General features: G+C 45.2%; 1 protein-coding gene across 6 annotated transcripts; it reads left to right on the forward strand.

Moving 5' to 3' along the window:
• Nucleotides 1-6,509: 6,509 nt before the first annotated feature.
• ECHDC2 (enoyl-CoA hydratase domain containing 2) lies at nt 6,510-26,229 on the forward strand. Of its 6 annotated transcripts, none has more exons than XM_035715897.2 (10): nt 6,510-6,729; nt 13,928-13,995; nt 14,078-14,165; nt 16,794-16,880; nt 17,682-17,774; nt 19,217-19,273; nt 19,480-19,667; nt 23,048-23,098; nt 24,687-24,734; nt 25,610-26,229. In XM_035715897.2, exons 1-10 carry the CDS (start codon nt 6,597-6,599, stop codon nt 25,685-25,687), a joined length of 891 nt encoding a protein of 296 aa, XP_035571790.1. In that variant the 5' UTR covers nt 6,510-6,596; the 3' UTR covers nt 25,688-26,229. The 6 variants fall into 6 exon arrangements, with proteins under 6 accessions (XP_035571790.1, XP_035571791.1, XP_035571789.1 ...); XM_035715898.2 differs by having other exon boundaries at nt 6,512-6,729; nt 17,685-17,774; nt 19,214-19,273; XM_035715896.2 differs by having other exon boundaries at nt 6,514-6,729; nt 19,214-19,273.
• The last annotated feature ends 1,006 nt before the right edge of the window (nt 26,230-27,235 follow it).

Genomic DNA, 27,235 nt, shown 5'->3' on the forward strand with positions numbered 1-27,235 from the left:
GGTGGTGGTGGTGGTGGTGGCAGCTCCATCCCAGGACCCTGGGATCCTGACCTCAGCCAAAGGCAGCCGCTTAACTGACTGAGCCACCTAGGTGCCCCAAGGACTCTTTTATATAGTATTTTCCAGATTGTAATTTGTAGGCTTTTAGTTATTAAAATAAAGGAGAAATTAGTGTTTTCAGCTTCTATGAAATATGATTAATTAAACCAAGATAGTTAATTGCTTAAAAAAAAGTATGATATACCTTATGAAGAAAATAGGTGTTAGATAAACTTAGTTCGGACTTGAGTTATAGAGGCCTTGAGTTCAATGTTAACGAATCAACAATATATATCAAATAAGGTGCCGTTAAACAGAACATAAAACAAGGAAGGTTATGTATAGATAGGTTGACAAAACCAGAGACATCCAAAAGTCTAACTCTGTGTTTTTCCTAAGAGCAATGGTTCAGTATTTACTAATTTATTTTTTTAAGAATTTATTTATTTATTTATTCATGAGAGACACATAGAGAGAGGCAGAGACATAGGCAGAGGGAGAAGCAGGCTCCCTGCAGGGAGCCTGATGTGCGACTCAATCCCAGACCCCCAGGATCACAACTTGAGCCAAAAGCAGATGCTCAACCACTGAGACACCCAGGCTTCCCAGTAATCACTAATTTAATGTTCACAGCAACTTTTAGGACATAACTACCACAAAAAAATTAGAAGGGTATGTGTATGTGTAAAGAGGCACCTTCCTGTTGTTAGGGTCTGTGATAAAAGCTCCTTATGGATCTCTGGGACATAAAGCATCAGAATAGCTGGAAGTTCACTCCTAGGAAACCACCTATCATTGTTCCTAGGACTGCAAGGCCAGGTGTTCATTTCATAGAAATTCCTTGGCAGAGAAACCATTGGGCAGGAGGGGGAAAACAGGGTCGCTACAAGGAAGGACCAAAGGAAGGACCAAAGGAAAGATCAAAGGAAGGACTTGGGGCAAACAAAAATGTTCTGAGGCTGCAACATGCTGCCTCTGTGGGGGTTAAGTTCCCTGTCTCTGGGTGAAGAGATGTATTCAAATTGAGGCTGACTGGCCTCAGGGATACAGTGGGAGGCAGCCTTACCCCAGGAGGGAAATGGAACCAAATGGACCTTGAGTTCACAGGATATTTTCATGATTTCAAAAGGCCTTATAGAAATTATGATTATACTCACCATACTACCCCCAATAAAAATCACCATAGGTTCAAAACATCCATATCCAGACCCCATTTCATACCAAATCAGAGCCTCTGGGAGTAAAGCCTAGGCATCAACATTTAGAAATATCCTTCCAGGTGATTCTAAGGAGTTCCCCTCCCCCAACACTAGGTAAAGAACTACTGGCCCAGGAGTAGGTCCATTTAGTAAAATCCCTGGCTGCTCAGAGAAGGGGCAAAGAATCCCCCCGCCCTTTTCCTGCCTATCCGTAGAGCAAAATCCCTAGCACAAAGCAAGGCACTGAAGAAGCTTTTACTAAGTGCAGAGTTCTTTTTTGAAATTCTGATTAGCCAATAAAGTTAGTGATGTAACTGGTAAATAAGACAGGGCTACCAACCCAACAGAACAAGAAGTCACAAGATCCAGATTAATTATTATGTAACAAATCCTGGCTGTCCCCTGGATATTGGTTTCAAAGTAGAAGGCCATGGAAGTGGAAAGACACTAGTAAGAAAATAAAAGTTGCTGGAAATGTTAGGAAAGAACATTTTCATTTTCAGTGTGGAGGACTAGATAATCAAAAAACTCTCCTGCCGAGGACCCTGGATGGTTCTGTTGGTTGAGCAGTTGGCTCTTGGTTTTGGTTTGGGTCATGATCTCAGGATCCTGGAATGGAGCCCCATGTTGGGCTCCTTGCTCAGTGGGGAGTCTGCTCAGGATTCTCTCCTTATCCCTCTGCCTCCCTCCCCCCACCTCCACTGACATGTGTGCTCTCCCTCACACAAATAAATGAATCTTTAAAAAATTCTCCTGCCAAGAAACACCCAGAAATGCTGGATAAAATAAAATAAACATTCTTTTAGGGACACCTGAGTGGCTCAGTGATTGAGCATCTGCCTTTGGCTCAGGGCCTGATCCTGGAGTCCTGGGACTGAGTTCAGCATCAAGCTCCCCATAGGGAGCCTCCATGCAGGGAGTCTGAGGTGGAACTTGATCCTGAGACTCCAGAATCACACCCTAGGCCAAAGGCAGGCGCTAAACACTGCGCCACCCAGGGATCCCCAATAAATAAACTCTTTAAAAAAAAAACCAATAAACATTCTTTTAAATGCATACAGTATGAAGGAGGGGCATTTTTTCTTTTAATTTCATACCCATCTGTACTGTTTGAATATTTTGACTTTGTGTATTACTTTTATTTTTATTGTATCATGTCTTTAATTTTTGTCATGTTTTGTTTTCATTTTATTTTTGAGGTAGATAATACTCAACACAGGAATTAAGATTCAAAAAAGACAAAAAGTCAAACTCAAAATTCTCCCTCCTACCCTTATTCCCAGTTTCCCAGTTCCTCTCCTCATCGTAGAAATATTTTATGTAACCACAACCAAATACATACATGCACACCTCAGTAATGTTACCTCCCTCTATAACAAATTTTAGCTTTCTTTACATGCTATTTCACATCTTGAATTTTTCATACAACAGATGTTGAAGATTTTATCAGTACATAAAGAGCTTCTTGTGTGGTTTTTTTTTTATAACTGCCTAGTGCTCAGTTTACGGATGTACCATACTTTATTTAACCAATCCTCTGTTGATGCATGTTAAGATTGTTTTCAATCTTTTGCTATGTTTTTTAAAGATTTTATTTATTTGAGAGAAAGAGAAGCATGAGCATTGGATAGGGATAGAGAGAGAAGCAGACTCCTCACTGAGCAGGGAGTCCTATGTGGGGCTTGATCCCAGGACCCCAGGATCACAACCCAAGCTGAAGGCAGATGCTCAACCAACTGAGCCACCCAGGCACCCCAAGTCTTTTGCTAGTATATGCCACATGCTGCAATAAATAATTTTGTGCATGTGCCATTGCATACCTGTGTGGGTATATCTATAGGTGAAATTCCTAAAATTGGAATTTGTGGATCAAAAAGGAGATAAATTATAATTCTGATACATTGCCAATTGTTCTCCATTAAAGACATTTCCACAGGAATGTGAGTGCTTTGTGTATATTCTTTTAAAACTATAACTATAGTTCAGGATAGATTACTGAGGGGGCACCTGAGTGGCTCAATCAGTTAAACTGCCATTTGTTCAGGTCATAATCCTAGGGTTCCAGGATGGAGCTCTGCATTGGACTCTCTGCTCAGCAGGGAGTCTGCTTCTCCCTGTACCCCTCGCCCCATTTATGCTCTCTCTCTCAAATAAATAAATAAATAAATAAAATCTTAAAAAAAAAAAAAAAAAGGATTACTGAGGAATTATTTCTGCTTACAACCAGCAGGATTTGGAACGCCTGGGTGGCTCAGCGGTTTAGCGTCTCCCTTCAGCCCAGGGCATGATCCTGGAGTCCCAGGATCAAATCCTGCATCGGGCTCCCTGCATGGAGCCTGCTTCTCCCTCTGCCTGTGTCTCTGCCTCTCTCTCCCTCTGTGTGTCTCTCATGAATAAATAAATAAAATCTTTTAAAAAAACCCAACAGGATTAAAAAGGAGACAAAATGTTATTACCTATGGCCATATCGTTATTACCACTTTCGTCCTATCCCCATTGCTCCTCTGTTGATCTTCCCTGGAGTCTCAGAAACAATAATAATATAGAGGAAGGGGGGCACCTTGTTATTTTAAAAACCAGGCACCAGATTTCCTCTTAACAAAAAGGAATTCTTTTATTGGTATATTAGTTTACTAGTGCTGCGCAATGAAGTACTATAGATTGGGTGGCTTAACAGAAATTCATTTTTTCACAGTTCTGGAAGCTGGAAGTCTGAGATGAAGGCCTCAATAGGGTTGATTTTGTCTGAGGCCTCTCCTTGCCTTCTAAATGGCCATCTTCTCCCTCTGTCTCACATGGTCTATCCTCTATTCCTATCTGTGTCCAAATTTCCTTTACTTATAAGGACATCAGTCATATTATTAGATTAAGTTTTACCCTAATGACCTCATTTTAACTCAATTACTTTTTTAAAGTCCCTATCTCCAGACACAGTCCCATTGTGACATACTAGAGAGTAGGACTTCAACATATGAATTTAGGGGGACACCTAATTCAGTCTATAACAGTTAGCATTAACCTCATGAAGTGTGAGAAGTTGAGTCCCAAAGTTGCTCCCCAGCCTTTCTTTCTCACACAATCTGTGTCTGTTATTCTTTAAGGAGTGAAGGAATTGGAATTGTGTCCAGTAATATATAGAAAAGGGACACAGAGGGATGGCCAGATGATCCATAACCTGAATTAATTCATTGGAAGCAAAGGCAAGGGATGAAAAATGACTAGGACTGATGTAAACTCTAATTAATCTTTTAGGTCACAGAGGGGAACTTAGAGATTCCCACTAAACCCAGGAAGGAAATGAGAGTCCATTTCTGTTTAGATTTTAATGGACACAGTGGTGACCCCAGCAAGCACCAATGACTTTAAAAAGAGAGAATTTTATTTCTGGATCACCCAACAGTCCAGCTACTGGTTGGAGGTGTGGATTGTTAATGACTTTTGGGTCATTAACAAGTGGGAAGTGGGGGAGAGAGTATTCACTGAACACTCTTTATTGATCCACCCAGAAAGAACTCATCAGGGCCACTGCTGACCTCGGCAAAAGCAGTTTGGGTGGGTAGTGGGAGCAGAAGCTAGAGACTGACATTCACAAATATTTTTGTAATCTAATTGTTGATCATAAAATTGGAATGATTGAAGTGTAACCTGGGCAGTGAAGCAGTGAATGGCATTGTCCATTAATGTGGACAATGCCAGAATGAATAAATGAAATGACATTTTTAAAATGAAATAACGTTTATTGGGCATTTGTGGAAAAAGGTTCACACACCCCCATTCAATCATCATAATACAACCATGACATAGTGACAAAGATACTCTTCGTCACCAAACTCTAGTCCCGCTCCTCTGAGCCCACTTCTCTACTAGGCCTCAACCTCGGCCTACAAAGACTTAAACACTAACATAGTTCCTAGCAGCTCCAGGCCACATTCCTAAGATGACCCTAACCCACCCACCCCCTTTAAGTGCCTGCCTGAGAAAATTTAAGCCAGCTGTAGAAATTAACAAGAAACCTTACTAAAAAAAAAAAAAAAAAAAAAAAAAAAAGAAACCTTACTAAAATTGCAGTCAGGTGTCTAGAAGGGGGGGGGGGTCTCTGGCATCCTACTACTAGACATCAATCACAGGCAGAATGGTCAGAGGCGGCATCAGGAGAGGAAGGACACTGTATCTCCATTTTTTTTTTTTAGATTTTATTTATTTATTTATGAGACTCAGAGAGGGGGGGTGCAGAGGGAAAAGCAGGCTCCATGCAGGGAGCCCAATGCGGGTCTCCATCTGGGGTCTCCAGGGTCACCCCTGGGCCGAAGGCAGGCTCTCAACCGCTAAGCCACCCAGGGATTCCCCGGGCACTGTACCTCCTTCAAGCAACTTAGTAGGTCAGCGGCTCAGCCAATGAGAATCCATCATCACTGAGAACTCTTGCTTTTCTCCAATGGGTCTGAGCTGCAAAACAAATCTTCCCAACTTTCTCCATAAAAGATGTTTCTCTCCCCTGGTGGACTAGCCTACGGTTGTTTACTGCGGCTTGTTTGTCCCAAATTGCAATTCTCTGCTATTCTTAAACCTATTTTTGCTGGTAAAATAACTTTTTTTTTTTAAGATTATTTATTTATTTATTCATGAGAGACATACAGAGAGAGGCAGAGACACAGGCAGAGGAAGAAGCAGGCTCCATGCAGGAAGCCCGATGTGGGACTCGATTCCGAGACTCCAGGATCACGCCCTGGGCCAAAGGCAGGTGCTCAACCGCTGAGTCATCCAGGTGTCCCTATACCTGTTATTTTTAAAGTCAACACTGCCAAAAGAATTTACTGCTTGCTGCAGCCAGCACCTGCAGACCACACCCCCCACCCTGTCCTTAGTTTCTGTGGGAGCCTGAGGTTGGACAGGCCTTGGCTTGCTGACCCCGGGCGGGTTTCACGTGGCCTAATACTTTTCCCGATTTTTGTAATCTCACTTCTCTGTCTTCTAGAGCCCGGGTCACTCACCTCCATGCTGTCTCCTCCTCCCCTTAGAGCTCTCAGTCACCTCCGCACAGACGGAAGCCGAGGTCAGCTCGCACCGGACATTTCCCCTTCGCAGCAGGACATTGCTGAGTGAAACGTGTTCTCGCTACTTTAGCCTCCCCCCTTATCTATGACCGTGGTCACTATCATTACCCCCGCTTTGGTGATTAAAACACTGCTGCCACCCCGGTCCCAGGCCGCAAGGTCGCCTAGCCCGGGCTCCAAGCGTCCCTGTGCGCGCTCGGCCGGGAGGTGGCGCAGTTGCGAAACCCTGGGGCCCAGCCGCGAGCTTTCCGCGGGACAGGAGGGACGGCGGGGGGCCCCTGGCACCTGCCCAGCCTGCGCCCCGATGCTGCGCGCCCTGACCAACGCCCGGCGCCTTGCACGGCCCTGGAAGGCCCTGCGGGCGCGCAGCTGCGCCTCCCACGGGCCGGCTGGGCCCCCCGAGATCCAAGTGCGCGCCCTGGCGGGCGCCGACCACGGTAAGCGCGCTGTCGCGGGGAGCGCCCCGGAGGCGGCCGCCCGGGTCCGAGCCGCGCTGCGGGCGCCGCGGCGGGGGTGGGAGTCACGGCCCGCGCGCTCACCAGGCGCCGGAGGACGGGTCGTTGAAGGGAAGGCGGGGCCGCTCGCTGCGCTGGGGGACTCGATCCCTTCCCAGGCCGGGCTCCAGGCGCGGAGGTGGGTGGCCGCCCTACCAGCCGCGCCGACCCCAAGTGAGCGGGAACCCAAGTGGACGCCAGGCCCTGCCGTCGCCCGGGGCCGGGGAGGAGGGGAGGGGGCGTCGCTCGGGGCTGCGACTCGGCACCGGCACCGCCAGCACCACCGCTTCCACCCCAGGAACTGCACGGGGCCCGGCGTCCCTCCTGGCCCGGAGTCCCGGCTGGGTTCCGGGTCCAGGCGCAGGAGCCCGCGGCGCTGGCCAGGCCGGCCCAGCAGCGCCCAGCAGCGCCCAGCAGCGCGGCGAGGACAACCTAGCGGCGGCCGCAGCAGCCGCGCGACTCCCCGCGCGCTGGCCCTGCCCTCGGGCCGACGCCGCGAGCTTCGGAATCCACAAAGTTCACGCTGCTCCCCGGTGGTGTGGTTTGCACCCTAAGGCCGAGAAAGAATTCTTGTTACTGATTAAGTTTTGGGACATAAGTGTCCGCTGCCCACCACCAAGAAGGAACTCTTGAGACGTCTTTGGTGCAAAGTGGTGGTTTTCTTAAAACACAGGGACAGGACCCCTGGGTCCTGGGAAGAGCTGCCGCCCCGGCCTGTGAGGGGTGGCTGATTATATATATATTTTTTAACCTTTTTTTTTTTTATTTCTTTTTATTGGAGTTCAAGTTGCCAACATACAGCATAACACCCAGTGCTCATCCCATCAAGGTGGCTGATTATATACCTGGGAGTTGGGAGGGGTTTGAGGATAGCTGTACTCTTAAGGAATTTTGGAAGCAAGGTTTCCAGTACCTTGAGGGAGCTAATTGTTGGGAAAAGGTCACTTATTACCATCTGATAAAACCTGAGTCATGAGACCCTTTATTTATTTATTTATTTATTTATTTATTTATTTATTTATTTATTTATTTTTATTTATTTTTTTTCTTCATGAGACCCTTTATATGTGTATCCGTGGGCCATGTGCTTGGGGGATGATGGTCAACATGTGTCTGGGGGGGTTAGAGATAAAGGAAATTTCTATTTTTTTAAAGATTTTATTTATTTATTCATGAGAGACACACAGAAAGAGACAGAGACACAGGCAGAGGGAGAAGCAGGCTCCATGCAGGGAGCCTGACGTGGGACTTGATTCCGGGACTCCAGGATCACACCCTGGGCCAAAGGCAGGCGCTAAACCGCTGAGCCACCCAGGGATCCCCTAAAGGAAATTTCTAAAGGAATTTATATAAAAAACATATAAGTTAAAGTAGGGTTACAGGCCCCTGGGGGTCGGGCTAAGATTGCCTTTTGCCTTTAGCAAAGTATGAACAGTATGAACATTGAGGCCCTGGAGTCTGTAGAGGAGTGTCCCTTTGCCTGTTTCAAGGACTTGTCAGTGTGCTGCCCCAGGCTCACGCCTTGTCCTCAGCTAGCCCTGGCATCAATACTAACTCGGTGCCAAAAGGTGGTTTTATTATAAAGCACAGGGACAGGACCCATGGACAGAAAGAGCTGCTCTGCGGTTATGAGGAGTGATATCTAAGATTTTCTAGCCTTTGGAGGGGCAGATAACGTTAGGGCTCCCGGACATTGAGTCTATAGGTTTCTGGAGAGGGCTTATTTTTTTCCTGTAAATCATTGAGACAGTTGCAAACTGATGAAGACTTAAGTCTTGCAGGACTTGCTTTTCCCTTTCCTTTGTTCTAGGGCAGCTGCGAGTGCCCCAGGGATGTCACACAGATTCCACCTGTGGGGGTGGGAAGTTGCAAGGTGTCAGCTTGTGCTTTGCCCTCAGCATGCCTTCTCCTCCCAAATTGATCGGCAGAGAACATTCTCTCTCTCTCTCTCTCTCTCTCTCTCTCTTTTAAGGTTTTATTTATTTATTCATGAGAGACACAGAGAGAGAGGCAGGCTCCATGCAGGAAGCCTGATATGGTACTCATCCCGGGGCTGTTGGATCATGCCCTGAGCCAAAGGCAGATACTCAACCGCTGAGCCACCCAGGCGTCCCACATTTTTTAATGCACCCATTGTGTTGTGTTGTTTTCCCCCTGGTGAGAGGGGACTTCAAAGTAGGTTCAATGGCTACTCATGCCTTCAAAATACTTCATGGCTACTCATGCCTTCAAAATACTTCAAAGTAGGTTCAATGGTTACTCATGCCTCAGTCCAATGCATGTTACCATTAGGGTGAAGCCGTTTTCTTAGCTAAACCCCTCTCCCTATGTTTGATGTAACATAGTTTGTGTTTTAATTTACACACTTTTAGTGTACATAGATGGTATTGTACTACACATCTCGTATTTCTTCCTTCCTTCCCGGGTTGATACGAAGTTTTGGAGAGCTACTTTGCCATATAAGTCTGGTTCCTTGCTCTCTGCTGTTGTATACTGTTCCCTACTATGCATCCCCCACGCGAACAGGAGGGGCTTTCTCCAGCCACTTGGGATTCCTGTGTCTTTCTCTCATGCTTAGTTCATTGCCAAACTCAACAGCACTTGCCTTGAGATTGTTATAATTATTCTCCCTACTTTACAGACTAAGGAACTGCATAGGTTAAACTGTTTGAACCAGGTCTGATTTCAAAACCTGTGTTCTCAACTATTAAGCAATCACTGACTCAAAACACAGATTGTACTTCAATTAAAAAAAAAAACACACACAAATTAGGGCTTACTTCCAAATAACAGAATGTTTTATCCAGAAAAAACAAAGGTCAGCAAGTTAGGACTCTGCCCTTGCCAGAGAGCATATAGAAGGCAGGATAAAGTCACTGAGGAAACAAACTACAGAGAAAAGGTGGAGGAGGCAAGAGGAAGAGACTCACAAAGGAGAACACCCCTCCACCCCAAAGTGACCATTTAGGGTCATTTGATGTTCATGTTAGAAGCCACAGGTTCTGGGCACCTGGGTGGCTCAGTGGTTGAGCATCTGCCTTCAGCTCAGGTGGTAATTCTGGGGTCCTTGGATCAAGTCCCCCATCGGGCTCCCGGCAGGGAGCCTGAACTCTGCCTATGTCTCTGCCTGTGTCTCTCATGAATAAACAAATAAAATCTTAAAAAAAAAAAAAAAGCCACAGATTCTGCTTCCACTTGAGCTGATGGCACCCCAGCATTGTCACATTTTACCTGTTATCCTCGAAAACCACAACCTCACCTTTCCATCTTACCTCTTCTAGCCAGGGACTCATTTTAAACTGTCCCACCTATGTTTTGCTCATTTGGGTTCTCTTTCCTCTCTGCCTGTATAAGTCCTTCTGGAATTATACACCCCTCCCCCTCCTGTCATCCCTTTACTTTCCCCATATCTGGATGTGTCTGCTTCATAGGTTGTTAGCTCTTTGAAAGTGAGGATTGCTAGCTGGGTCCGGCTGTTAACTTAGGCACAATCTCTAGTTTTCTGGGCCTCAATTTCCCCTTCTGTATCATAAGAGGTTGTAAAACCAGTTGGTCTCTAATAGCTTACAGTGCTTTCTTTTTAAAAAAAAAAATTTTATTTGGGAGAGACTGAGAGAAAGCATGACTAAGGGGAGGAATAGAGGATATCAGAGGGCAGAGGAAGAGGGAGAGGGGAAGGAAGCCAAGTAGGTTCCCCGCTGAGCAGGGAGCTCAATGTGGGAGCTGGATCCCAGGACTCTGAGATCATGAACTGAGCCAAAACCAAGAATCATACGCTTAAGTGACTGAACTACCCAGGTGCCCCTTACAGTGCTTTCTATGGACTCCATTGGGGAACAGAATTTTCTGTCCCCTTCAAAGTCTTTCTAGCTGGACTAAGAATCAAACTAACATGAGATGGATTAACGGGATAAAATCAAATTTAATTTTGTATGTATAGGGAATTCACATAGATATGGAAATTCCCCAAACAGGCAAAATTATATATATATATATATATATATATATATATATATATATATATATGTCATTCTGGGCTAAGGAGAAGAGACTAGAGGCTTGGGACTTCAAAGGGAAGGAATATAATTCACAGGAAGATGAAAAGGAGTAAATATTTGGTAAACAAATGTTTGCTGGGCCACCAGAAACAATGGGACATATAGGACTTTGATCAAACAGGCCATGTGACACCTGGATGGCACAGTACTTAAGCATCTAAGTGTTGGTTTCTACTCAGGTTATGATCTCAGGGTTGAGAGGTTGGGCTCAACATTCAGCCAGGAGTTTGCTTAAGACTTTCTCTCACTCTCCCCCTGACCCTCCCCCCTACTCTGTCTCTCAAATAAATAAATCTTAAACAACAACAACAACAACAACAAAAATAAACCAAACAGGCCTTGCTAGGTTCCTCTCAGTCTTGCCATACCTAGTTCATAGTACAATGTAGTTATCTATGGTGATAGCGCTCTTCCTGGATCAGATTGTCTATCCAAATTCCTTTTAAGTGTTTGTGTGGGGAGGTAAAGAGCTTTTCCTGAGTCTGCTGAGTTTGGTTGCTTTTTAACTCAAATAGTCTTCATGCCAGTCTTGGGGCAGCCTGTCCTTGGCCCCTACAACTCCCACCTGCATTACCTAGCCTGTAATCTAGGCCATCCAGATAGAAGTGACCCAAGGTCAGCTGCTAAAGAAATTATCAGCCAGTAGCATGGTGGGTTTGGAAGAGTGGAGACAGTGTGGTACAGACCTATCCCTACTGCAGACATCCAGCAAGGGTAGTATTCTCATAATCAGGGCTCAACTAAAAATTTAGGGACTATGGCTGAGTCTTCACCATTTCTGCAGGATCTGACATGTGGTAATACAAAATAAATGAAAGCCAAAGACACCCTGTCTGGCTCCTCCCAGCTCCCAGCTTGGAGTTCATTCCATCTATTGAATCGTATAATTTTCTCTAGCATCTGTGCCTTTTTCCTGCTCACTATACCCATAAACTCTGGCTAAGCACTTATGGCCATTATCTCTCTCCCTCTCTCTCTCTCTCTCTCTCTTTTTTTTTTTTTTTAGATTTTATTTTTAAGTACTCTCTACACCCAAAGTGGGGTTTGAACTTACAATCCCAAGATCAAGAGTTTCGTGCTCTACCAACTAAGCCAACCAGGTGTCCCAAGACATTATCTCTTTTAATCTTCAGAAAAATCTTTTTGTTATATCTATTTATAGATCAGAACATTGAAGGTCAGAAGGGTAAAGCAACTTGCCCAAGGCCAGTAGAGCTAGTATTTGTCCAAGCTGTGACTCGAGCCAAGCACCCTATTTGTATCCTTGAGAAGGAGATAAAGATGGAGAGGGATACAGATGAAATACAGTAGACAGTCAATCAGAAAAAAAGGGGACAGAACAGGAAAGTGAAGAGGAGAGAGTAAAGTTTCTATCAATCTCAGGACAACATGACTGTGTTGGTTTTCTATTGCCACATAACAAATTACCACACACTTTATTGCTTAAAATAATACATGTTTATTATCTTGTAGCTTCTGTAGGTCAGAAGTCCAAGCCCATTTTAGCTGGGTTCTCTGTTTCAGGATTTTACTAAGCTGCAATCCAGGAGTTGGTGAGGAATGTGGTCTCATCATAGGCTTGCCTGGGGAGAGATCTATTCCTAAGCTCCTGTTGCTAGAACTCACCATGTGTGGTCGTAGGTCTGAAGTCCTGTTTTCTTCCTCCTGGCCTGGGGGGCCATTCTTCACTCCTCGGAGCTGCGTATAGCTCCTTGCCACATGACCCTCTCTGTAGGCCCACTAGTTTGTCTAGTGTGCCCTAGCAAGACAGTCTTATATATATTACAACCTAATCACAGAACTAACATCTCATTACCTCTGCCGTATAACTGAACCTTCATCTTGGAAGCGACATTTTATGACCTTAGCTGTATTCTGTTGGTTAGAAGCAATTCATAGGCTCTGTCCAAACTCCAGGGAAGGAGATTACTGAGGATATGAAGATTGGGCCCATTCTAGAGTCTGCCACAAAGACCTTGGACCTCTAGACTCTGATGTGGCTTTTCTGTATCTACCAGAGTTTCCTTTCCCCAGAGTTGCAGTATTTTCTTTCCTGGAGCACTAGAGCTGAAGACCTTGGGGACATCTGAGTTCTGTGGGACCTCCAGGCCTGCTGGGCTCGAAGAACTTTTTGAAGGTTTCTGGGGAGGCTAAGGAAGCCGACCTAGTCTGAATGTTAGTTTTCTGTCCTGAACCACGGTTCTCTAACTCCTGGCTAGAAACTCTGTTCCTTGAGAGCCCCAAAACTTTCATTGTCTTTTCTCCATGTCTGTGCTATCTTAATAAATACTGCTTGTTCCACTGACAAGGCTAAGAATCCTGGGATAAAATAGTAAGAGACCTTTGAAGGCTAAAGGACTGGTAAACACAGGAGGGAAAACAGCCAAGAAGGTGTAAGAGTATTTGAGCCCTTGCCTGGAGTTGGTCTCTCTTCCCTACAATTGACCCAGATTGTGGGTGAGTTGAGGCTAGAGTGGAAAGCAATGGCCAGATTAGGGAAGGGAGGCATCCTTTGGGTGGTATTAAGGAATTTGACCTAATTTTGGTGAAAAGGGAAAGGGAGGGACTTGGTTGGATTTGGGTTAGAAAGAGGATTCTGACCCAAATAAGGGAATGCATGGGGAGGGGGGAGGAGCAAGACCAAAGGCAAGAGGGCCAGTTAGAGGAATGAACCCAGACCAGGTTACTGGCTGCAAGGAGGGATATGAGCTGAGAGATCTGAGATCTACTTAAGAAGTTGAATTGGTTGACGAGACTGAGTAAATTTCATGGGTGAGGAAGAGAGAGCAAAAGGACACACTTCTGGGTTGATAGATTATTTGCTCACAAAGGGTACAGGAGAAAGACTGATCCATGGGCTTTACAAGCCCTTCCACTTCTTTGGTGAGGCAGAAAGAACGAGGGTTTATTCTCTCCACTTTATAGTCAAAGAAACTAAAGCTTGGACGTGTGTGACGTGCCCCAAGTCACGCTGCTCATGAAGGGTAGTAGAGGTTGCCCAAAATCCAGGCTGCTGCCTCCAGATCCCAGCCCAGGAGTGAGCAGACCAGCTGGCTCACCCAAGGCTGCCCTGTCACCTGCAGGAATCGCTGAGATTCTGATGAATAGACCAAGTGCCTGCAATGCCCTGGGGAACGTCTTGGTCAACCAGGTGAGAAAGGGCAGGTGCCAGGGTGGGGGGGTGGCTGGGCTGGGGCTGGGCTGGGAGGTGTCTGACAAGGTCTCCTCTGCAGCTGCTGGAAGCTCTGGCCCAGCTGCGGGAGGACCAGCAAGTGCGTGTTCTGCTATTCAGAAGTGGAGTGAAGGGTGTGTTCTGTGCAGGTGGGTTTCCTCCCCGGCCCCAAGCCCAGGGCTCAGCAGGGTTCCCACCAGTCTATAGGGGGTAGGGGCTTAGATCAGCTTTAGCATAGGACTTATTATTCCCATTTCACAGAAGTGAGGTCAAATACTCAGAGGTAAAATTTCTTGCCTGGTGTTAGACAGCTAGTAAGAAGTAGAACAGAATTTGATTTTTAACCTGGCCCCTCTGACCCCCAAATCCATATTCTTTCTGCTACACCATGCTCTGTTCTGACCCTTCATTGAGGAATTGAGGAAACGGAGTCCAGTGACATTCACAAGCTCTGTGGCCAAGATGGGACTCTGTGCCCCTTTGCCCACCCACAAGAGCTAAGTCCCTGTCACCATAGCCCTCCACCGCCCCCGGAGGATTTGGTCCTCAAAACAGGACAAGCACCATGAGCTTCTGTGTCAAAGACAAGAAACATCCCATCCCCACCACAAGAAGTAAGTGAGTGAGAGATGCGCTGGGCTAAGCTAAGAACGCAACTCTGGTGTGACTGGGGGAGGGACAGCAATGGGCAGTGGGGAAGTCGGAAGAGGCCATGGACGTCTAGGATAGGAAGAGTATGATTTTCAGGGACTTTCAAGGGGATGTGGCTGAGTCCCTAGGTCTGAGCAGTAGGGATCCCAGTGCCCAGTTTGGGGTCTTGCCTAGCAGGACCAGTCTGCCTGACCCAGCTGCCCTGGATGAGGCCCTCACTCCACCCTGGCTTCTTCCTTTGGCTCTGTCTGGCATCCTCTTTCAAGGTTGCCTTTAGCCCCACTATCCCAGCTACGCACAGGGGAGTGGGGGTGACTGCTGTAGGTCTGGGTCTGTCCCTGACTTGCTCTGGAATTCTGGGATAGCCCTTACTCCTCTCTGGGCCTCAGTTTCTCCATCTTTCGTTGAGGGGTTGGAACTACTCAAAGACTTGCAAGGACTCTCAGCTCTGACTTCCTAGTCTCAGACTTGAAGAGAATATATTCACCACCACCCCCTCTTGTGTCAGCCCTCTGCCATCTGGCCTTAGATGACTCCACCGTGGTCACTTCTCTCACCAAGGTCCTTGCCCACCTACCTCCGTGCCACTCTATCCTGCCCTTGCTTCTCAGTTCTCATCTTACCTGACTCTTGTCTCAGCTTCCTTGGACTACACTGACCCCTCCTGTTAAAAAATAATATGTCACCTATTTCTCTTTTTATTTTTTTAAGTCACCTATTTCTCAATAAAACTGGAAAGAAATGATACATTTTAAAAGTTATTTTATACATTTAAAACTGTGGTAAATATATACATCACACAGAGTTTACATTTTAACCATTTTTAAGTATAAAATTAAGTGCCAGTACATTCACAAGGCTGTGCAACTATCACCACTGTCCAGTTCCAGAAATTTTTCATCATCCTAAACAAATTGTATACCCATTAAGCAATCCCTCCTCATCCCTCCTCCCGCCACCAGCCCCTGATAATCTCTGTTGTACTTTCTCGCTCTGAGTTTGCCTGTGCTAGGTACCTCATACAAGTGCAATCGTGCATTTGTCCTTTTGTGTCCGGCTCCTTTTACTTAGCATAATGTCCTCAAGGCTCATCCATAATGTAGCATGGCACAACTTCATTCCTTTTTATGGCTGAATCATATTCCATTATATATACACCTCATTTTGTTTATCTCTCTTGATGGGCACTGGGTCATCTGTGCCTTTTGACTATTGTGAATAATGCTGCTATGAACACCAGCATGTAAGTCTCTTTAATTCTTTTAGCAGTGGATTGCTGGATCATATAGTAATTCAATGTATAACTTTTTGAGGACCCACCAAAGTGTTTTCCATAGTAGCTGCATCATTTCACATTCCTACCAGCAGTGTCCCAGAGTTCTCCACATCCATGCCAGCCCTTGTTTTCTGCTTCTGTTGTTTGTAATAACCAACCTAAATGGTGTGAAGTTAGTTTCTCATTATGGATTTGATTGGCATTTCCCTGATGATTGATGTTGTTGAGCATCGTTTCTTGTGCTTATTGGCCATCTGTATATATCTCCTTTGCAGAAATGTCTATTCAAGTCCCTTGTCCTTTGTGATTTTTTTAAAGATTTTATTTATTCATGAGGGACACAAAGAGAGAGGCAGAGACATAGGCAGAGGGAGAAGCAGGTTCCCCATGAGGAGCCTGATGCAGGACTCGATTCCAGGACCCCGGGATCAAGATCTGAGCCAAAGGCAGATGCTCAACCACCGAGCCACCCAGGTGCCCCGTGACTTTTGTTGGGTTCTAGGAGTTCTTTATGTATCCTAGATATTACTACCTTATCAGACATGTGATTTGCTAGTATTTTCTTCCATTCTGTGGATTGCCTTTTCACTCTCGATAGTGTCCTTTGATGCACAGAAGTTTTTTTAAGTCTGATGATGTTCACCTTGTCTTTTTGTTGATCTTGCACCTGTTCTTTTGACCCACTCCCAATCCCTTTCCTCCTTGGCTTCCTTGACCATGTTTTCTTGATGTTTTTGCCTTCCTCTCTGGCTGCTTCTCTTCAAGTCTCCTTTGCTGGATCCTTCAACAGCCTGGGATTCAGTAATGGGTTATTTCTCAAAGGCTGTCACAAACCCCTCACCATCTGCAGGTGCAGACCTGAAGGAGCGAGAACAGATGAGTGAGGCAGAAGTGGGGATCTTTGTCCAGCGGCTCCGAGGCCTGATGAATGAGATTGGTGAGGGTCTTGGAGTGGGTTGGAGGAGGGCATTCAGGGGCCCTGCTGATCCCAGCCCTACCTCACCTGCCATTCTCTCCTATAAAGAAAGGACAGTTTCTGTTGTAAGCTCTGTTGGAAAGACAGATGACTCTCCCAGGGGGAATGGGCACAAGGAATTCGACAAGGAGACAGGTGATCAGGAGACTCAGAGGGCATTTCTCCCAGAGGGAGCTCTGGCCCTCAGTCTTTGTGTCCTGCTAGTTCTGATCCCTCACCCCTCTACCCTCAGGGTTCAAGTCCAGCTACTCCATAGGAGTCAGATTTCACCAAGCATGCTTCCAAAAGGCTTTGACAATTTCCCTCCTCATCCACTTGAACTTTTTACTCATCCTTAAAGGATGAGTAAACTTTTTACTCATCCTTCCCAGGAAGCGTTCCCTGACCTATTCTCTAAGCTTTTTCAGAGCACTTATCACCTCGGGTCATCATTGCCTGTTGATAGCTCTGCCTTCCCCATGTCTATTCCTAACATCCAGCGTGGGGCTTGACACACAGAACTTAGAGGAAGAGCAGGAAGGCTGGTCCAGGAGGCCAGCAGGAAAGTGGGCCTGAGTGGGGATCATCTAGCCCATCTTCCCACTCCAGTACCCCAGCTGATTCCCCAGCTTTTCCCCAATAGGAAAACCGTCTTCTACAGTAACCTGGCTGGTTCCAAACCTAGAGCCAGTGAGGTCCTCTGTCCCAACGAGCGGGCCATCCCCTCCCCAGCCTTGAGTCCTGCCAGGACCTCGCAGGCTAAGTCTTTCTTCATCTCTACAGCAGCCTTTCCTGCGCCCACTATTGCAGCTATGGATGGGTTTGCCTTGGGTGGCGGCCTGGAACTTGCCTTGGCCTGTGACCTCCGAGTAGCAGGTACTGGGCAGAAAGAAAGGTGGGATGAGGGTGAGAAGTGTAAGTAAAACAGAGTAGAGTGGGGACTCTGCAAGGTTAGCCACTACTCTGGGTTTTCCAAACCAGCCACAAAACTAAAGGGATACAGAGAGAATTTGGGCATAAGCTGTTCGCCTCCTGGCCCAGCCACAACTGTAGTACTGTCACCTCAGAACCAGCCTCCCTCACCTCAGGAATGTTTCTACCAACTCCAGAGCAACTTGCTAGAGGACAAAAAAGAGAACAGAGAGGGGAGACTGAGGACAAAGATCAGTTGTTGAAGTTTCCAGTTCTGTTTGTCATGTTTTGCACAAAGAGAGTTACAGTGGCAGTTTGTCACCAGCCCAGCTACTCACAAACATGCCTGAGCAGGAACACTGCCCTCTAGTTTAATGGCACCACCACCAAGGTTTGCATTACTTGTTCAGAGCAGTTGAGTTTTGAAGAGTGGAGGGAGGAGATAAAGATAATTGATCTCCTTTAGCCTTACTGACTTGATGGTTAGCTGTGCCCTTCTTGGAGGCAGTTAGAAAAAGTCCAAGTGCTATCTGGTGCTACTCTCTTCTCTCCCCTTCACAGCTTTCTCCTGCCACTCCAGGTAGAACATTTAGAAATGTGTACCTCTGGGCATAGAGGTAGCTTGTTTCTACATGATGCGTATGTATCAAAGAGAAGGCATCATAATAGGTCAAGCTACAACTGTGCTTCTCATGAGCCCCATGTTTAGGTCAACTAACTTGCAGGGTTTTGGTAGATGGCAGAGTGTGAATACAAAACCCTTTATAAGTAAGAGTAATGGCCATTCACTGCTGTCATACTGTATGGTTCAGATGTCTATGAGGGAATTCAGGAGAAGTCTGTGGGGCGGGACACTCCAGGAAAGCTTCATAGAGGAAATAGAACTTGGAAGGAGATGTGAACTGGAACATAGGGAAATTTCAGACTGATGGAAGCTGGGAGGTATAACTGTGGTAGGAGCAGGAGTCATTGATGCTCGAGGTCAGGCCAGAGCTAAGGGTCCATGAGACAGAGAATCCATTAACACACAAATAGACATTGGGCAACTTCTAAGGACTCCTTCCTCGTTACAAGCACTATTACCTCACTTGATCCTTAGAAGCTCTCTGATGAAGGCAGAAGAGGGATAACTATATTTCTTTTCATCTATGAATGAGGCTCAGAAAGGGTGAGATGAGCCTGGATGCATACCTCCACCCCTGAAAGAAGCAGGGTGAGGGCCTGAGCCTCCTGACTTCCACACTAGGGCTCTTCCCAGGGCAGAGTCTTGAGAGGTCTGCTGTGACCAGCTCACGAGGGAAGTGGTTGGCTGGAGGGGTGAGCAAAGCTTAGAGGCAGGTGTCTCTTCCCTCTGGGGAATGGCATTGCAGGATAGTGGGGTGCTTCACTTTGTTCTGTTTAAGCAGCTTCCTCAGCTGTCATGGGGCTGATCGAGACCACCCGAGGGCTCCTCCCAGGAGCAGGTAACTATACCCACAGTACCCATCCTTCTCTACTTAGTCCCACTCTATCCAGGTTACTTCCCTGCTTTCCTCTTTTGCTTTGTGCTCTGCCTTTCCATCCTAACTCAGGATCTGCTCCTCTGAGAAGTCTCAGTTTACTCCCAAACTGGGCTTCTCTGGGCTCCCACTTCCCAAATGGATTTACTACCCCTGCTTCATCCTGGCAGGAGGGACTCAAAGGCTGCCTCGATGCATAGGGGTGGCCCTGGCAAAGGAGCTCATCTTCACAGGCCGAAGACTGAATGGTGCACAAGCCCAAGCCCTGGGGCTGGTGAACCACACTGTTTCGCAAAATGAGGACGGCAATGCTGCCTACCATCGGGCACGCGAACTGGCCCAGGAGATCCTGCCCCAGGTGTGGTTGCAGCCCAGCACAGGAGGGAGGTCCTGTGCCATGGGACAGGTGGGGGGGAGCACACCTGTGGGGAGGCTGGGGGTATTGTCCCATGGGGCCACATAAGATCCACTTATCCAGACTTCTATTAAAAATTTAGTTTTTCAAAAACACGACTGACTCAGTAAAGCACACAACTCTTGATATCAGGGTTGAGAGTTAAGTTCACACTAGTGTAGAGATTACTTAAAAATAAATTTAGTTTTGGGCAGCCCGGGTGGTTCAGTGGTTTGGCGCTGCCTTCGGCCGAGGGCCTGATCCTGGGGTCCCAGGATCGAGTCCCGCATCGGGCTCCCTGCGTGGAGCCTGCTTCTCCCTCTGCCTCTCTCTCTCTGTCTCTCATGAATAAATAAATAAAATCTTTAAAATAAATATATTTAGTTTCTCAGTTACACTTCCCCATTTCAGATGCTAATAGCGACATGTACCTACTGCCAACATTGGATAATATGGCAATAAAATGTCCCCAAAACTAAAAAAAGAAGATTCTAAAGCAGATAAAGAACTTATCTTTCCAAGCATACAACATGGTGGAGAATTTCCTGAAATACATCATGTAAGACATGTGCTAGGACCCAGCCTAGGTGTAATCCTACCAGATGCCAAGTCCAGAGCCTTCAGCAGGACAGGCCAGGATGTGGCTGATGTGGTCTCCAAGGACCTGAGAGCCTCTCACTACTCTAAGAGGACCGAGAGGAAGGTCTCAAGTTTCCATATGAAAGCAGCTTGAAATGGAGCTAGGTTTTATAATTTTTTTTTTACTTTTTAAAATATTTTATTTATTTATTCATGAGAGACACAGTGAGAGAGAGGCAGAGACACAGGCAGAGGGAGAAGCAGGCTCCATGCAGGGAGCCTGATGTGGGACTCGATCTAGGGTCTCCAGGATCACGCCCTGGGCCGAAGGCAGTGCCAAACCGCTGAGCCATCTGGGCTGCCCTAGGTTTTATAATTTATAATAAATACTGACTTAGCCCATATGGAGCACTTTCTATCCATCAGAAACAATCCTAGGTACTTTACAAGTTTCTCAGTTACTAGTACAATCCAGTTGAGTTGATTATCCCTATTGTATTTGTGATATCACAAACCCAGAAAGATAAATAACTTGCTCAATAAAGATCATAAAAAGTGATTGCAATACCAGAAAGAAAGATAATACTGGTATTTGGGGTTTTATTTTGCATAATACAAAATACAATATAAAAACTGGTATTCTAAAGAGTGCAGAACATATATAAAATTTTTGAAACTCAAACCAAATATCAAATGCATTTCCAACACAAAAATTGACAAAGGTTACAAAACAAAGATTTTGTTTATAAAAATGTTAACTATATATTATTTTAATATTAACAGAGGCATTTGAATTAATCACAAAAATAAGTATTTTATTTCAGAAAAAATCTTGTCTCCCTTAAATTTAAATAATCCTATAAATTTTAAAAATAGTTGAGTATAGTCTAAAAGAAAGCATTTGTTTGGTGTTTTTCTTTTCTTTCTTTTCTCTTCATCACATACAAATAGAATCTTATGCTGTTACCTAGACCATTTTAATGCTGCCAGGTTTCTATTACACCTGAGCAAAAAGTCTCTGAACCAACACAAAACTCTGACTCAAGGTAGTGTGTAGCTGACTGCACTTCCACAAGGGGTGCTATCTAGCAAAGACCTGTCAACTGTAGGGTTTCTTTTTGCATAAACTGAATGCAAGAGGATTCAGATTTCAGATTTTTGAATATACTGAAACAATGGTCAATGGTATTCTATGAATATAATTACTAGTATATCAGTACTTAAGAGTAGCTTTATATACCAATACACCATCTGACCAAAACCTAGTTCTACATTCACTAATCCCAATCTTGGATTTCTAGCTAAATTATGAGGTACCGAGAATGAGAGGTTTCTGGATGGGGCAAGTGCTGGGGATGGTATGGTAAATGGCTGGGCTCTAGTGGATAAGCCGCCAAGACTAGGGAGTCATATGATATATATAAGCCACACATTCAGGAAAAAAAATGTGTTTTCAACACATACACATACATCTATATAGTTTTTACTTTTCTTTGGTGAGAAATCAGTTTATTAGGGTAGTTACCTAAATAATAATGCATATTCATGACAAACAAAACAAATAGAACAGAATAAGGGCATAAGGTAAAAATCAAAAGTAGGTAACCTTGTCTACGTAAGGCTATTCCAGTTAAAAGTGAAAAGTCCCACATCCTGATTAACTCAGTCACTAGCAAACCAAGAGAGGTGATCACCAAAACAGTTCTCAAGTCCCCAGTCCCTCTCCCCAGAGACCATGCCTGGTTGTTTTTTATTTTTATTTTTTGAGATCACCAATATTAACAACTTACACAATCTTCCTGAAATTTTCATTATATTATGCACATATACCCACATATCTAAATAACTCTGAATTCCTTTTGATGGTTTGGGGGACAGGAAAAACACTTTTAGAGGGTAATCCAGTTCTAAGAGACATTTTAAAAACATGGAATTAAAATATGCACAGTAAAGAAATTTAACAGTATGGAAAAGTATAAAACAAAAAGTGAGGTTCTCCATTCTCCTGACCCTTCTCCCCAAAGGCATGTTATGTCAACATCTACACAAATGACATAATGATATACATATTAATATGCACTTTATTTTTTTTTCACCCAGTATTTTGGAAGACTTCCCACTTCAGCACAAACTTAGAGCTCATTCTTTTAAATAACTCGGTACAGATACGCCATCATTACTTAACCAATACTCTAATAATGAACATTTATGTTGCTTTTTGCTACTATAAATAGCTAGAGTGCATAACTCAACATCTTCATGTATTTCTAGAGGTATATCTGTAAGGTAAATTCCTACATGGAATCGCAACATCAGAGTATGTTCATCCATCTAAGAACATTTGCCAGTTCTTGCCAAGTTGCCTTCAGAAGCACTGTACCAATTTACTCTATCAATAATGTATGCAAATACCTATTTTCTGAATCAGCAATAGTGGGCATTACTAGCATTTTACTATCTACCTATTTATTGGGATGGATTAAATGACAAGAACCGCATACTGTCAGAATTGAGAGGGACAGGGATCAGTCAGGCTTTCTTCATTATAGAAAAGAATATCAATTGAGTAGTAGGTACTAGCACTAAGGAAATGTAACAGTGAGTACAGTAGCTGGAACTTGATCCAGACCAGTCTCCCTGTCCATGAGTCTTCCCTTACCATGAAGCTGTGTCCCTCTCTTTATTCCAAACCCCCTTCCTCCACCCCTTCCTCCACCAACTATCAGCACTAATCCCCTCAACCAAGTCTTTTTTATTTTCCCTAGGCACCCATTGCTGTGCGGCTGGGCAAAGTAGCCATTGACAGAGGAATGGAGGTGAGCAGGTTCTGGGTCAGAACTTAGGTCCACTCAAGTCAGTGAGGTGGGTGGGAGACAGTGCTTTTACGCCAATGCAGATTGAAAGCACAGCTGGAAAGAATTCAGAACTGGACTCTTCTAACAGACATTGAGTCTGACCTCTCTGTGCCTTAGTTTACCCATCCATGAAATGTAAAGTTAGATCAGGTGACATTCTGAATTACATTTTATCTTCATCTCTCTTCCTTAGAGAGAAGGTAATTGAGGTTCAGAAAGAATAAATGACTTGTCTAGGCTCACAAAGCAAGTGAATAATAAGAATGCAGCTCTGTGTGTCTCCCAGTCCATATTCTGGGTTTGTGCTGGTGGTAAAGTGGCCAAAGGATAGGGCTCAAGGTGGTGCCTTGGTTGCAGCTAATCCAACCTAAGACATCAATTTCCTCATCAACCTATCTATTACATACTGAATCTAGACCTGAGCTGATAACTGGTACACAGAGAGAAGTAAAATATGGTTACTATCCCCAAGGTGGGAGAGAGGACAGATACAGACACAATCACTGATACAAGATTAAAGATACCAAGCAGGGAGGGGGAAAAAAAGATACCAAGCAGGGGTGCCTGGCTAGCTCAGTCACTAGAGCATGCAACTCTTAATTTGGGGTTACGAGTTTAAGCCCCACGTTAGGTATAGAGATTGTTTAAAGAAAAAAAAGGGGGGTATGAAGCAGACATCCTGGAGGGGTGAGAGCTATGCTGTCGATGTGGCTAGTGGCTACTACTAATGGGTAGTGCTGGGTTAGATAATGATTTGTAGAGTTGGGCCTTGGGAAGGTTGAGGGTTTCAGAAAAAGAAAAGTATGAACAAGAGCACAGAGCTGTATAACTAAGCAATCTGACTGAGTGGGAGTGAGGGGTGATTGAAGACTGCACAGCACAGAGATAGAGGCACAGGCTCTGGTGCTAGCCTGCCTGGGTTCAAAGACTTGCTCTGTGTCCCAGTTTTAGGGAAACTAAGGATTACCATGGACTAAGGTCCATGTTGTGACCTTTACTATCTCTGCCTTTCTTAGCTATAACCCTTGCTGTAAAAAGTAAATGAATTTGAACACACATGGTACTTCTCTTACAATAGTGCTTATAAGTGACAGTAAACACTGGACAGTAGAGGCTGGAAAGTTACCAGAGGCTCAGCCATAAAATCTGAGGACCTTATTCCTCAGGGCAATGGAAAGCCTGAATGAAGTTCACTTACCAGGAGTGACAGGAGGCATGGAGAGGCAGCCAGATGGGAAGAAAGGAACACTGGCTATAAGATAGCCTCAGCTCTCCAGGCCAAGTGTGATCCTATCTACTGTTCTCAAAGCTCCCCCCCACCTTTGTCTAGTATTGTTTTATCACCATTAGAATGGTGTTCCCTCTCCAGATAGGAAATTCCTTATGCTAATCATCTCTGTATGGACTTGTATATAGTAAGCCTCAGTAATATCTTGCTGGAGTAATCTATGGAACAGTAGGGAATGATCTAGGCAGTAGGGTGGGCTGGCACCCAGTACAGATGGAGGTGGCTAATCAGGCTGATCCAGGCACCACTTCTTTCTCACAGGTGGACATTGCATCAGGGATGGCCATTGAAGGGATATGCTATGCCCAGGTATGTATATGACTGCTGCCAGTCTACACACACTTGCAAGCAAGGCCAGGCCAGAGGTGGGGAGCCTTGTGTAATACATGACCAATTTGGTAGGTTCCTCCCAACCCGAAGAGTTAGACTCTGGACCACTCTCCCTCTCCCAATTAGCTTGGGGTGGTCTTAAGGAAACCATACTGCTTCTCTCTGGGAGGGTTTCCAGCCATCTAATAGTGGTACATCCTGTCCCACTTGGTACACACAGAATCACAGAGCACACAGGTAGGTACTTGACAAAGAACTGCTTCTACTATCTCTGTACAAGTGGCTGCTATAGAGGCCAGGCTGGAGCTGGGATGTCAAGGCCTTGGTTATAGCTGCAGGTTCTGTGTGTTCAATGGGCGGTGGGGGGATGAGGATAGTGTTGATCTGGGGCTGACTTATGTAGCCCTGGACTCCTAGTTGAGTCAAAAATACTAATTTCCAGGTTAACAAATATTCATAATACTCCTAAACAAGGAGTCCTGGGCCTTGGAAAACCTAGTGTGAACTACACACCAGGACTCAAAGCCAGATTTCTTATTGCAAAACTTAATTGTTTTTCTCAACTAAGCAGCTGCATTATCAGATTGCTGCAGATTATCAGCTCTCTGGAGGCATATAAGCAGTGTGCTAAGAGGCTAATGTGATAGGCAGATGCTAGAGAGGTGGCCTCTTCCTCAGGAGACCAGGAAGCCACTGAGGCCCATACGTTTGCCTAGTCCATCACCAGAGTCCAGAGATAATGGAAAGATTTGGATTCTGACCTTGTCGTGGAGTGAACAAGCTTGAGCAAGTCTTTACTGACCTCTGGCCTTGCAGCTATCCCCCAAATTAATACTCTTGTGTTGTTGTTTCAGAATATCCCTACCCAGGACCGGCTAGAGGGCATGGCAGCCTTCAGGGAGAAGCGGCCCCCCAGATTTGTTGGCAAGTGATTCCCATTTAATATAAGTATGGGAGATGCCTGCGTTCCAGTGCAGGATCCAGAAGGAAAATTTGTGGGGTGACTGGTCTCATCGTTTCACCTAAGCTTTAGTTTCCTCATAAGGACAAGGACAGATATAAAACCATTGGCATGGTGTTTGATACTAAGGTACATGCCATCTACAGCTACCTTCATAATTCCTCATCCTGGCTAGATAATCACTAGGGTCAAGTTGGCTTTGGAGAATGTCTCTCCCTGCTCGAATGGTAAACTACGGATTAAAACAGACCACTCTGGGCCTTTGTATTGTTGGCTCTCAGGCTTGATCTTTGCCTCTTAGTTATCTGGTGCTCACCAGAGATGGCAAAATGTTGTTAAGAACCCTCCAGTTTCTTCCTCTGTACAATAAATACAGAAAGCCTGGCAGTGGTTGACTAGGCATCTGGAATCACACTGCAGATCCCAACTCTCTGCCAGAGAGTTCCTCTCTGTGTGCCTCAGCTTTCTCATCTGCAAAATGAAACTGTTGTATTAAAAGAAAAAAAAAGCCTATGCCTCATGTTCAATAAGTGAGTTATTTTTAATGTACAGTGTTCTTCTGAGAACCAAATGGAATTATCACTGTGGAAATCTTTTGTGAAGTATATAGGATGGCAGGCAATCTTTGATGGCTGTGGCACATAACCTTCAGGAGCACTGAGAAGGGAGCAGTTAAGTCTGAGGGAGAGAATAGAGGGTCAGGAAATGGGCAGGTAACACTGGAGTGAAGCCTGAAGGTTCAGTCAGCATTTATGCAAGGAGAGGAAGGCTGAGGGGAACAGCAAGAGTGAAGGTGAGTAAGAGGATGACACACTTATAAATAATGGGGGCTGATAAACACATATGCACACTAGCTAGCCTTCCTCCTATACCAACGTAGGAAAAGAGAAGGCTGCATCTTAAGCTGTGGCCTTATGATTATTCTTTAATTCATTTGAGTTTCCCAAGCCTAGGCTTGGCCTAGAGACACTAAGACAAGGGCACTGATATATACCAGTAACATTGTTGATTTGCTGCTAAATGCAGGTGTGCCCAAGGCTATGCTCCTTTCCTGGAAAGAAGAGTAACACAGAAGAGCCTAGGTCATAAAATCAGAACCAACCATATTAGCTGGAACTATGCATTAGCTGTAACACTCTAGTAACCACCGTGTTGAACTTCCTTTTTCTCATCTGTTAAATGGGGAGAATACAACTTATCTATCAAGTACTAGCATCCAGGTCAGGAAATGAAGACACCCTTTGGAATTATGCAGAAAAGTGAATAACAGAAAATACAGTGCAGTTTCAGAACTATAGAAACAGTTGGGCAGCCCGGGTGGCTCAGCGGTTTAGCACCGCCTTCAGCCCAGGGCCTGATCCTGGAGACCCAGGATTGAGTCCCGCATCGGGCTCCCTGCGTGGAGCCTGCTTCTCCCTCTGCCTGTGTCTCTGCTTCTCTCTCTCTCTCTCTGTGTGTGTGTGTGTGTGTGTGCATGTGTGTGTCTCTCATGAATAAATAGATAAAATCTTAAAAAAAA

The sequence above is a fragment of the Canis lupus genome, chromosome 5 (genome assembly GCF_003254725.2).
Source record: "Canis lupus dingo isolate Sandy chromosome 5, ASM325472v2, whole genome shotgun sequence".
NCBI classification, from domain to species: Eukaryota; Metazoa; Chordata; class Mammalia; order Carnivora; family Canidae; genus Canis; species Canis lupus.

Bases quoted from the DNA above. Each gene is read 5' to 3' on its own strand.
- ECHDC2 (XM_035715896.2), top strand. From the start codon at position 6,597: ATGCTGCGCGCCCTGACCAACGCCCGGCGCCTTGCACGGCCCTGGAAG. The intron at 19,274-19,479 runs GTAACTATACCC...TCATCCTGGCAG, and splicing joins AGGGCTCCTCCCAGGAGCAG to GAGGGACTCAAAGGCTGCCT. The intron at 24,735-25,609 runs GTATGTATATGA...TTGTTGTTTCAG, and splicing joins AAGGGATATGCTATGCCCAG to AATATCCCTACCCAGGACCG.